The 12942-nt window shown below is 41.8% G+C and overlaps 1 protein-coding gene across 1 annotated transcript; it reads left to right on the top strand.

Annotated features, from left to right (window-relative positions):
* Positions 1–1127: 1127 nt before the first annotated feature.
* On the top strand, positions 1128–12652 carry tomm34 (translocase of outer mitochondrial membrane 34). The gene is made up of 8 exons (XM_056385378.1): positions 1128–1356; positions 2806–2956; positions 4097–4196; positions 4555–4707; positions 6023–6195; positions 6344–6491; positions 7822–7948; positions 10402–12652. Exons 2-8 carry the CDS (start codon positions 2827–2829, stop codon positions 10501–10503), a joined length of 933 nt encoding a protein of 310 aa, XP_056241353.1. The 5' UTR covers positions 1128–1356; positions 2806–2826; the 3' UTR covers positions 10504–12652.
* Positions 12653–12942: the final 290 nt, after the last annotated feature.

Genomic DNA, 12942 nt, shown 5'->3' with positions numbered 1-12942 from the left:
CACCGTCTGTTACCGATTCTCTAAAATAGAAACGAACAACTGCTGCTCCCCTGTCTGATGTTGCCTTCATGACAGTGGAAAAGATGGTAGAAAACAATTTTCATACAAAAAGTAGAGCAGATAGCCTTTTATCAGCAGCGTTTAGATGGTAAATTCTAAAGATTTACTTTTACTTATTGCTCTGTGATGGAGCCACTCAATGGGACAAAATGTAACAGGGGGAATAAAAGTCTCAAGGTTGTGATAAGATAAAATAAGATAAGATCAGACAAGATAAGATCATTTTTATTAGTCCCACTGAGGAAATTTGCAGTGTCACAGCAGCAAAAAGACAGTACAAAGAAAGAAATACAAAATGACAATATCAAATACTACAAATAAAAAAAGATAAATAATAGATTATGAAAATATTATAGTAGGTACAAGTCAGAATTTTAAATATAGCAGAAATAGAAGCAGTAATATTGTACAGTTGGTGTATGTTCATTATTGGACGTGGTGAGTTGTCAGTTTACAACTGAAGTGTATCAACTAATCATACTATTTCCTATGATCATATATCAATACCAAATACAATGATCAGAAACTAAATTATATGGTTCTTTCCTGGCGATTGGAAAAATAAAGAACTACAAAAACACTTCTTATGGAAGCGTAATACATTCACTTGAGAGAAAAAATTCTGCTCTGTTTTTCTGAATTAATAAGATAATTATCTCATAAATTTAAACTTTAAAGAAAACTTTTATCAATTTTGAAATAATGATCAAAAACAGAACAGGATTTTTATTGTTGTTTTAAAAAAAACCTTTTCCCAAAAAATATTTACTTTTACTTTAATAGCATTTGTAATTCAGGATTTACAGTTGTAATGTGTATTTTGGCATTGTGTTATGGCCACTTACTTACATAAAGGATTAATGAATAATTAATTAAGAATAATTATACCTCCTCTGCCTCTTTCTCTTGTCTCAGATCATACAATTTTGGCTGCCAGAGGGGGCACTGTGCTAATATAGAAAAATTCCTACACTTTCCACAGCACATGAATGCATCTTAAAAACGAAGCGAAACCGATACAGTAGAGTCCTCCCCTCACCCCCCCACCTCACGCCCCACCCACCCGCAGAAGTTACTGGAGCCAGCCGGTAAGTCCCTCGTCTCCCCCTCCACACAAACCCCCACACAGGCAGAGGAGAGCGGCGTGGGACCGAAGGAGCAGGACGGTAATGTCAGTGTTACCGGTGGACACAGACGGGTTCAGGAGCCGGTAGTATTCCAGACGTTTCCACCGTCAGTGCCGCAAAGAGGAGGAGGACTTAATCCGCTGTGTCGTTCCCTCAGACCGGGCAGCCGGTGAGAAGTGCAGCCTCATAACTTTAGCACTGCTAGCAGCGGATGTACGGTTAGCCTGCTGCTAAGTTAGCCTAGCTTGAGGCACCATTTGAATGCCACTCGAATTAGCAGAACTTAGCTAGCGAGCTAACTCAACTAATAACCGACACATGAGTGGAGGTAACACTTATTATAACGAAAGATAAGGCGGGAACGTAGTCCAAGTCTGTCTCTTTCTCTCTCTCGCTTTTTTTTTTAACGTAAACATGTAGCTAGTTTCTGTTATTAAGCTAACCGGCTATAGCAACTGTTAGCAGCTAGGTCACCAGGCTGCTACACAACTAGTTAAGCTAACGTATACAGTGGATGAGCAGGTGTGTGACTATGTAACCAGGACTAAAAGACAAACGTTGATAATTTATGTTGATGACGTCATTAATTAATTGTTATTTGTACAGATAGTTATCATTTTATTAGCTAGCTAAAGTGACGACCCTGTAATCAATCCTGTTTTCATTAAGATATGAAGATCAATGTTTTTGAATAAAGGTTGTTTGAACTTATGGAGGGTTTAGTGAATATTATTAACTGTAATACAGCACAAACTACAGGCTATAAAAGTACCCCAGAGGTATTAACACTGTTCACTGAGTGAATCCTAATCATGACATAATCATATTTTATAAGGGTCCATGTTATCTCAGCCACCAGTACCTGTCTTCTGTAAGGACTGTATTTGTTCTCAAGACTCCAACTAATGATTACTTTCATTATCAGTTCCTCAATTAATTGATTCATTTTTGTCTATTTCACGTCAGAGAACAAGATATGATGGATATCATCTGTCTCGTCACATTAGAGAAGCTTTAACCAGCAGCTGTTTGGAGTCTTGGAAGTAAACAGTTAATTGGTTATCAAGATAGTTGCTGATTAATTTTCTGTTCACTAACTAGTTGGTTAATCGACTGATTGTTGAAGCTCTAATTTGTGGGACACAACATTTGACTCAGCTGTAGTAAATCCAACAAAAGTGTGTTTAAATATATACATATTTTTAACATACATGCATCTTTTATTGTATACAGATTTGTGTTAGATGTTTTTGCTTTTATGCTTCTGTCTTTCACTTTGGATCAGTATCGGTACCAGTGTCAGGATCCCTCGTGTTTAATCAGATCTTTGGGTGTCACTGACAAAATTAAACTAATACAGTTTTTCTCATTTAAAAATGTTCAGAATTCAGAATTTGGTATCCGTGACAACCACGTTTGTTTTAAACAAATGAAACTGGATCTTTAACAAACACAGAAAAAAGATCCCAGATCCTTTGTGTTGGGAGCCAGAACAAGTTTTTCCCTCACAACAAATCTTAATTTCCCACCTGTACCGCGTCACTGAACATGGAGACAGAAGGTCGACATCCGTGTTGTGTTCATGCACAGCTGGTAACTCTGTGTTTCCTCTCGTCAGATAAACGGCTAAGAAGCAGAGATGCCTCCGAAACAGAAGTCCCGCTCCTGGACTGAGCTGAAACAAGCCGGAAATGAATGTTTCAAGACGGGTCAGTACGGAGAGGCCACCAGTCTGTACAGCCAGGCCATCAGAGAGCTGGAGAAGTCCAGTGAGTATCACCTGAGGACGCACAGTGTCAACACAGGAAGCTTACACAGTCCGTGGAGCCCTCTGTGAATGTGATATCTGATGAAGCATGAAATCGTAACATCTGCACATTAATGTCAAATCATACTTTTATCTATTAACCACGTCCATGTGAACAGGTGAGGTGAATGCTAACGGCTCGCAGTGTAAACTCAACCAGCAGTACATGGTACATTTATGGAAACAGAATCAGAAACAGAATCAGGTTTGTTGCCAAGGAGGTTTTCAGGAATTTGGTTTGTTATTTTGGTTCTTAACAATAAAGAAGAAAAGAAGAAAAATAAAAGGAAAGATAAAATATAAATATTAATGATTAAGTATAAACAGATTTTTTTCAATAAAGTATTTACCATAAAAAATGTAAATAACACAAAAGACAACAGCACATTAAACATATAGAAAGATTATTATATTATTACAGAAAAAAATATCCTGTAACATCAGTCACTGTTAAAACATTTGTACCGGACTGTTTTCTGTTGTTGTGATCTGCAGCTTTAAAACTGAAAATACATGGTGGTTCATGTGTCTCTCCCTCTCCCTCTCTCTCTCCCTCTCTCCCCATTTCTCTCTCCCTCTCTCTCTCTCTCTCCCTCTGTCCCTCTCTCTGCCTCACCCTCTGTCTCTCCCTCACCCTCTCTCTCCCTCTGTCTCTCTCTCCCTCTGTCCCTCCCTCTCTCTCTCTCTCACCCTCTCTCTCTCTCTCCCTCTGTCCCTCTCTCTGCCTCTCCCTCTGTCTCTCCCTCACCCTCTCTCTCCCTCTGTCCCTCTCTCTCTCTCTATCCCCCTCTCTCTCTCCCTCTGTCCCTCTCTCCCTCTCTCTCTCTCCCTCTCTCTCTCTCCCTCTGTCTCTCCCTCTTTAACCCTTTCTCTCCCTTTGTCTCTCTCTCTCCCTCTGTCCCTCTCTCTCTCTTTCACCCTCTCTCTCTCTCCTCTCTCCCTCTCTCTCTCCCTCTCCCTCCCTCTCCCTCTGTCTCTTCCTCTGTCTCTCCCTCTGTCTCTCCCTCTCTCTCTCCCTCTCTCTCTCTCTCTCCCCCTCTCTCTCCCCCTCTCTCCCTCCCTGGTGAAATGCTTCTGTTCAACCCTCTGATTTCCTGTGAAGATAAAAAGAGTCCGGAGGATCTGGGGATCTTGTACTCGAACCGAGCAGCCGGATACTTGAAGGATGGAAACTGTGGGGAATGTGTCAAAGACTGCAGCATGTAAGTGCTTTTATTTTGGTCTGTGATTTTCATCTGTCAGGATTTTTAGTTTCTGAACTTTGTCTTTGATGCTGGTCATTTTGATAATCTATATAAGGTCCACTGTAGTCAGTGTCCAGATCTCCATCACAGCAGCAACAGTTACCCACAGAGTCTTTTTTTTTGTCTTTCAGCGAAGCTTTATTTCAAGTTATTCTGAGCTTTTATTCTGACAGGAAGTTCCAAAGGTTCTTTTGTTCCCTTGACAAAGGCCAAACTTACCTGCCGACCCCTGGTCGACAGAGTCAGTTGAACTTTAGTCCTGATATTAAACCCATCAGAACCGGTCTGACTGTCATCTGGACCTGTGTTGTGTTAGGTCTCTGGAGTTGTATCCGTTCAACGTGAAGTCTCTGCTGCGTCGTGCTGCAGCCAATGAAGCTCTGGAGCGCTACAGGCAGGCCTACGTGGACTACAAGACCGCCCTGCAGATCGACTGCAACATCGCAGCCGCTCACGACGGCACCAACAGGTACCTTTTCTACAGGCCGACCGCTTCAGGTCAGAGGTCAGAGGCCCGTCAAACGAACACACAACAAGAGTTTCAGATTCATCAACTCTATAGAGGACTATCAGTAAAGATCTGGGGACAGATAGTTTGGTTTATAATTATGATTTCAGTCAGTATGACAACAAACTAAGGCCAAACAAGAGAAATGCACTGGCCTCCACTAAGTCATGATGATACTGATAATTACAGCACATTTAACATCTGATCACAGAAGTTAGAAAAATGAGCATGTGACGTGGTCTGGATGAAGACGGGAGCGCAGGGTCTGTTTACAGCGAGTCCAGCCGTGGGAAACACTCTTTCTGACGCACAGACGTTGTGGACACACACAAGTACGCCGTTTCTAGTTTTGCAAGTCTGGGGTTTTTGTTTTGGTTGGTTTTCCAGCGGATGTGGGGGGGGGGGGTTGCAGTTGAGTAGCTGTGTTTCCACGCTGCGATACTCTACAGCCTGCTCCATCACCGGGCGCTAGTAAAAAAAAAAAAAAAACCTGGGAAATTAGAGTTTTTAAATCAACATGATTTTAGTGGCTAAGCCTAAAACTTGAAGTCGCAGAGCGGCTGCGTAGACGAGTGGGTTTAAATGACGCGCTCACCGTTCTTAACCAGCGGCTGATGTTTAGTGGAAATATCGTTCTTATTGTTTCTGATACAAAGTTTATGTCTCACTGTTGTCGTCCATAAAACATAAACAGGAATCCATCAATCAGTGTCCAGAAACATCCAAACGACAACAGATTTCAACCTATAGATGCAGCATACCTGGAGTGACATGGCGCAGTGTTGCAGTCAAAAACTATATGCCTTCTCCGCCTAGCAACACCTGTCCCTCAGTGAAAGGTTCCTACCCATGTTGTCTGACCCAGAATAGTGACACCCACTGGCCCGACTGGAATCCCACATACATTTATAACAGAAATGGCTCCTATAATGATAGTCATATAAATTCTTATTATTTTTTTGGTAACGGTACATGTGTCTGTGAATTTCATCCAGTTTGCTGCTGGGTTACAAGTTCACAAGTTAAATTCATAAATGAATCGAACGGATCCAGTGTTTTTTTCACTGTACTGAAAACATACAGAAACAGGTGTGTACTGAAACCGTTACACCTCTCAGCTCATCAGCTCAGCTTTAACTTGATAACAAACATGAATCTGTGTCTGTGAGTCTGTGGTAGTTGGACTTCCTGTTTCCTCACTGTTGACTTTAGATGATGTGATTCTGCAGCTGGTTCACTTTGACATAAACCCTGTGTGCCACCTCTCGTTTGTCAGGATGACGAAGGCGCTCACAGAGACAGACGGTCCCTCGTGGAGAGAGAAGCTTCCTCCCATCCCCACAGTCCCTCTGTCTGTCAGAGAGAAACTCACCCAGCAGCCCACAGCCAACACCCCAAAACCAAACCCGGCTCCACAACACAACGGCACCACACCGACCAACAGACCCGGTGAGGAGACGCATGTTCATTCAGGGAACTGGATCTGTCGTGTTTATTTAGATGAAATCCCTTCGTTTGTTTCAGCAGATTCATTTAAGCTTCTGTATATTAATGTTTTATATCCTCCTCTCCTCCTCCTCCTCCTCCTCCTCCTCAGCTCCCAGTGATAAAGACGTAAAGAAAGGCCAGGCCCTGAAAGAAGAAGGCAACGCTCTGGTGAAGAAAGGAGAACATAAGAAGGCCATAGAGAAATACAGCCAGAGCCTCAAACACAACCCCAGCGAGGTCACCACCTACACCAACAGGTGGGTCGGCTCCTCTCCTACATCGACTGTGACTGAGTGTGAGGCAGCAGCCAATCAGAATCCTCCTTCAGGTTTAGTTTCCTGCTGTTATTTAGCTTTAAAAGTATATTGCAAATTAAAATTTAAAAATAATATCTAACATGAATTCTTCAGGTCTAAATGTTTGAAACTGAAACAGCTGATTTAGTTTTTAGATAATTGATTAAATCATTTTAAAATATAAATATAAAATAAGGCTCCAATTAAAAGGTTTAAAAGCAATTAATGGATGAATGGTTGAAGATGAATAAATCATTTATTAGTGTTTTATAGATCAGTTATTAACCATTCATAGGAACAACTCTTCTCCACCTCGACACTTTTCTTTTTAATTCATTAAATGTATTTTTTATTTGTATTTAATTTCATCAGGAAGTCACAGTGAGATGGAGATCTCCTTTACAAGTGAGAACTGAGTACAGAAAATAAAGTAGAATAACCTTACAACTGCTTAATGGATTATTGTAGATATATTAATGAATTATAATATTTTATAATTACAGGTGACAGACAACCTTCTGCTAATGAATGTTTGTTTTCAGGGCTGAGATTTTTTTGAAAAAGTGTTTAAATAGTTGCATCAATAAATAATAATAAAAAAAATGCCAGGTTAAAAGTTAAAGCTCCATATTTTCTTCTTCTGTAGTGTAGTACTTGAAGTGTTGATCCATCAGAAGATATAAAAACCATCTCAGTGTAGTTTCACATCTCCTCTCTCAGGCTTCTCTCTGCAGCTCTAGTAACAACAGGTCGGTGAGCCAATCAGAAGAGAGGAGGCTCTGTGCCTCTCTTCTGATTGGCTGACTGTTTTCTGAGTGAGCCAATAAAAATATAGCAGATTTCAGGTAAAAACACTCAGAGAAACCAAATCCTGCAAGGTTTGGATGGTGGGTCCAGGTGGGCGGGGCTTGGTGACTGCTTTGTTGTGACATCACAAAGTTCCAGAAGTCCTGACGGCTGGTTTTAAGGCTCAGTTTCTGAATACAGGCTGTGTGCATTTCTCTGTGGACTGAGGCTTTGATACTTTCACAGTATTAATATAGAAGCTAGAGCTGATCTATAATAAATAAATAATCATTATAATTAATCATACCTTTAGACTATATGGAGTTTTAACAAAGCATCAAAGTCTGTATATCAGAGCAACATAATAGATTCTAGCTGAAACACTGATGTTTTGTGTGTGTGCGTGTGTGTGTGTCTGTGTGTCTGTGTGTGTGTGTGTGTGCGTGTGCGTGTGTCTGTGTGTGTGTGCGTGTGTGTGTGTCTGTGTCTGTGTGTACGTGTGCAGGGCTCTGTGTTACCTGTCGGTGAAGCAGTACACAGACGCCGTTAGAGACTGTGACGAGGCTCTGATGATTGACAGCAGCAACATCAAGGCTCTCTACAGGAGGGCTCAGGCTCAGAAGGAGCTCAAGGTGAGTCCTCATCACTGATTCTCACACTGACCAATCACACGTCAGCTTCACTCCGTCTGTCTGCAGGTTGAGAAAATAAAAGCATTTCCTGCCTCGATAATTGCTGATGTTTCCTCTGGCAGCAGCTCATCTGTATTCAACACACACAGAGAGCTCAGTACTGTGTGTGTGTGTGTGTGTGTGTGTGTGTGTGTGTGTGTGTGTGTGTGTGTGTGTGTGTGTGTGTGTGTGTGTGTGTGTGTGTGTACAGTCAGACAGGTTGTTTACCTCTTTATCTTTGTATTAAGTCTAAAACTAGCTTCAGTTCAGAAGCTTTTCTCAGTAACATTACATATTTGTCACTAAATACCCAACACTGAAAGTTAAAGCTCTGATTTATTTTTAACAGTGAAGAATTGATCTGATCAGCTCCATCAGGTGGAGGAGGTATGTGGGTGTGGTTTGAAGATCCCTCACCTGTTATCAGATCTGATTCACAGATCTCTAAACTCTGATTGGTGGGAAACACTCTTTCTGACGCACAGACGTTGTGGACACACACAAGTACGCCGTTTCTAATTTTGCAAGTCTGGGGTATTTGTTTTGGTTGGTTTTCCAGCGGTCCGGGGCGGATGTGGAGGGGGGGGGGGGGGGGGGGGCGGCTGGGCTTGTCCAGGCAGCATTGATTTAGTTGAGTAGCTGCGTTTCCACGCTGCGATACTCTACAGCCTGCTCCATCACCGGGCGCTAGTAAAAAAAAAACCTGGGAAATTAGAGTTTTTAAATCAACATGATTTTAGTGGCTAAGCCTAAAACTTGAAGTCGCAGAGCGGCTGCGTAGACGAGTGGGTTTAAATGATGCGCTCACCGTTCTTAACCAGCGGCTGATGTTTAGTGGAAATATCGCTCTTATTGTTTCTGATACAAAGTTTATGTCTCACTGTTGTCGTCCATAAAACATAAACAGGAATCCATCAATCAGTGTCCAGAAACATCCAAACGACAACAGATGTGGGTGTGGTTTGAAGATCCCTCACCTGTTATCAGATCTCTAAACTCTGATTGGTGCGCAGAGTCACATGACTTCACCTCCTGAGTTCCTGTTAAACAGGAAGAAGAGAAAATCTCCAGATTCTAAAAAACAAACCTGTTCAGAGGAAGTTGTTGGTTCATGTACGAGCTCCTCACTGACACATGACGCCTTTAACATGTGATGTACATGTGGAAACATACATGTTAATGAGTCCTGAGCAGATAAATAAATATATAAATAGATTAACATGCTGCACATTTCAGCCAAACTCAATCAATCAAACATAACTTTATTTATCTGATTATTTAAATTTATTTATATAAAAGTTTCATGAAAGTTCACGAAACGGCTGGAAATGAAAATCAGTGCTCTGGGTCCAGGTCTTGACTCTACTCTGGGTCCAGGTCTTGACTCTACTCTGGGTCCAGGTCTTGACTCTACTCTAGGTCCAGGTCTTTACTGTACTGTAGGTCCAGGTCTTTACTGTGCTCTGGGTCCAGGTCTTGACTCTACTCTGGGTCCAGGTCTTTACTGTGCTCTGGGTCCAGGTGTTTACTGTGCTCTGGGTCCAGGTCTTGACTCTACTCTGGGTCCAAGTCTTGACTGTACTGTAGGTCCAGGTCTTGACTGCACTGTAGGTCCAGGTCTTGACTGTACTGTAGGTCCAGGTCTTGACTCTACTCTGGGTCCAAGTCTTGACTCTACTCTGGGTCCAGGTCTTGACTCTACTCTGGGTCCAGGTCTTGACTCTACTCTGGGTCCAGGTCTTGACTCTACTCTGGGTCCAGGTCTTGACTCTACTCTGGGTCCAGGTCTTGACTGTACTGTAGGTCCAGGTCTTGACTCTACTCTGGGTCCAGGTCTTGACTCTACTCTGGGTCCAGGTCTTGACTCTACTCTGGGTCCAAGTCTTGACTCTACTCTGGGTCCAGGTCTTGACTCTACTCTGGGTCCAGGTCTTGACTCTACTCTGGGTCCAGGTCTTGACTGTACTGTAGGTCCAGGTCTTTACTGTACTGTAGGTCCAGGTCTTGACTCTACTCTGGGTCCAGGTCTTGACTCTACTCTGGGTCCAGGTCTTGACTGTACTGTAGGTCCAGGTCTTGACTCTACTCTGGGTCCAAGTCTTGACTCTACTCTGGGTCCAGGTCTTGACTCTACTCTGGGTCCAGGTCTTGACTCTACTCTGGGTCCAGGTCTTGACTGTACTGTAGGTCCAGGTCTTGACTCTACTCTGGGTCCAGGTCTTGACTGTACTGTAGGTCCAGGTCTTGACTCTACTCTGGGTCCAAGTCTTGACTCTACTCTGGGTCCAGGTCTTGACTCTACTCTGGGTCCAGGTCTTGACTGTACTGTAGGTCCAGGTCTTGACTGTACTGTGGGTCCAGGTCTTGACTGTACTGTAGGTCCAGGTCTTGACTGTGCTCTGTTTGTCCTCCAGGACCTCACGTCCTGCGTGGAGGACCTGAACCGCCTGCTCGGAGTGGAACCAAAGAACTCGGCCGCCCTGAAGCTGCTGCAGGAAGTGCAGAAGAAGAAGTGACGACATGTTGGGGAATGAGGAGGAGGCGGCGGTGAGGAGCTGACGCTGCGCTGAGCTCAGTCATGTGACAGGAAGTGACACGAGTCAGCTGAGTCTGTCTCTCAGCTCCTTCAGCCTGTTTACTCTAAACATGAGCTCTTATTGGTGGATGGAGCAGGGGGTGTGTCAGGAAGATGTTTGTGTTTTACCAGTTTTAGTTTGAAATTATTGACACATAATAACAATAATAACCAACAATAAACCTTCATCATCATGTGATACTATGAAGATGAGCAGCTGATCAACCTTCAAATAATCTCAACTCAAGGTCCACTTTCTCACTTTTTCATGCTGTCTTCATCGAGGGATGGAACAGTGGCGGCCATCTTTGAACAACTTCCCGTTACCAAGTTTAGCACTCTGAGCTGAACCAGAATCCAGAATCCAGACCACATCCTGATTCTACTGAGTCTAGACTTCACACCAACACAACAGCAGGTGATGATGTCACAGGTGATGATGTCACATGTTCACCAGCTCCAGTTAAACTTCACAGACACAAAAACAAAATGTCTGAGGTTAAAACTTTATCTCCCTGGAGCTGATTCTTAACGAGACTTTTTTTTGTTTGTTTTTCAGTACTAATTGTTTCAAATCAATTTAAACAGAAATAAAATGAAAACACATTTAGTTTTACTTTAGTTTTATTTTTCAGCTCGTTCTCTCTAATCACTCAAACAGCCAATCAGCAGCTTTAGTAGCTGTTGGTGCAAGCATGATGCATTCTGACTGGCTCCATGAGATTTACTCATTTACTCCTGAGAAATTGATCCTTGATAGAAACAAACCAATTCATTCCATAATGTATTGACGATTGATACGTGAGCATCAGCTTGTAGAGTCAGTGTGTCGTCTGGATGAGACTCATGAGATGTTGAGTTGATGATATTTTGCCTCTAAACATTTTCAGCTCATGTTTAGATTAAACACGCTGCTGATAAATGAGTCAAAGTTTGAGACGTTAAACGTGTTGGACATCTGGAAATTTGTGATGAACTCTACAAAGGAAATCAATGCAGCTGATCAGGTTCCAGGTGGGAGGGGCCAATATTGATCCAATAATGAAACCACTTTCACAATCATTGATATGATGATAGAAAATTATGATCATATAATTTAATATCACTGATATCAATGTATATATTATGATACAGAGACATTTCTGTAAAATCAATTGATAAAGGTTCAATAAATCCAGAGATCAAAGGAATATCTACGATCATACATCAACATTGGTTCTGGGTCAATTAACAGTTACATAAATGAGAATTAAAAATCAATCTCTGTCCTCTCGTTTTATTATCACATAGATTAAACTCAGACATTGTCATGTTAAAGAAGCTGAAAACAAGAACGGAACAATAGATTAATTATTTAAAATCAGCTCATTATAATATTTGAAAATGTAGTTCTGTAATTCATTTAAACTCTGATGATCCTGAAGGTTTATTGTGTCTGATTCAAATGTTTCCACATGATGTTCTTCACTCAGGTCGTTTATTTATCCTGAATCTGCCCTTGAGTTCTTGTGAGTATTTGTCTCTCAGTGATTGATATTTATGTTCATGCTGCGTTCAGGTGACAGGGAGGAGGAAGGAGACAGGAAATACATTCTGGGTTTTCAAGTCGCAGGTTGGATCAGATGTAGAAAAGTTTCCCCATGATTTACAAATCAGAAACTCTGAGGTGACCTGAACGCAGCATCAGACCTGGAGCCTGTTGGATGCGACAGGAAGTGCTCTCACCTTGTTTCCCACCTTGTTTCAGTCTCTGCTGAGAGTTCATGTTTGAAACCGTCAGGGCTAAAGTATCTTGTTCTGCTTTTCTTCATTTACTTTGTGCTGTCACTTTTTACTTCCTGTTATTTCATTATGAAACTTCACCTGCAGCTTGGCTCTGTCTCCACCTGCCCCAAGTGCCTGGCCACATTAGTTTGTGTTTTAAAACATCTGGATTCATCGTGAAAGAACATCTCTTCATACTTGCACAGGTAGAGCCGAGAAGCTGCAGAGACCGACCACAGCTGAGATTCTGTTTATCACGTTACTGTTTGTTTATTTGTTTGTCACCCTGCTTCTGTTTTATCTGCAAATAAACAATAATGAAAATACTTTTTTCTTCTCCATTTTATGCTGGATAAAATCAAAACTATGACGCTACAGCCAGCAGCTGTTTAGCTTATCTTAGTATAAACAATGGAGACTAGCCAGGCTCTGTACGAAGGTAGCTTAAAATGCTAAAGATGCTATGCTAATCTCTGAAAAAATGTTCACTGCACTAACCATTCTTTAAAAGATCGTAAAAGGTCAAGCTTAGTGTAACCTCAAAACACTTTTTGCTCAAGACTTAAGAGATTATGACAAAATTTAATACAGATGGTTCATATTTAATATTTTGCGA

Source organism: Seriola aureovittata, chromosome 2, assembly GCF_021018895.1.
Source record: "Seriola aureovittata isolate HTS-2021-v1 ecotype China chromosome 2, ASM2101889v1, whole genome shotgun sequence".
NCBI lineage: Eukaryota > Metazoa > Chordata > Actinopteri > Carangiformes > Carangidae > Seriola > Seriola aureovittata.
Note: the sequence above shows the minus strand (reverse complement) of the source record. Positions and strands in the feature narration are given on the sequence as shown.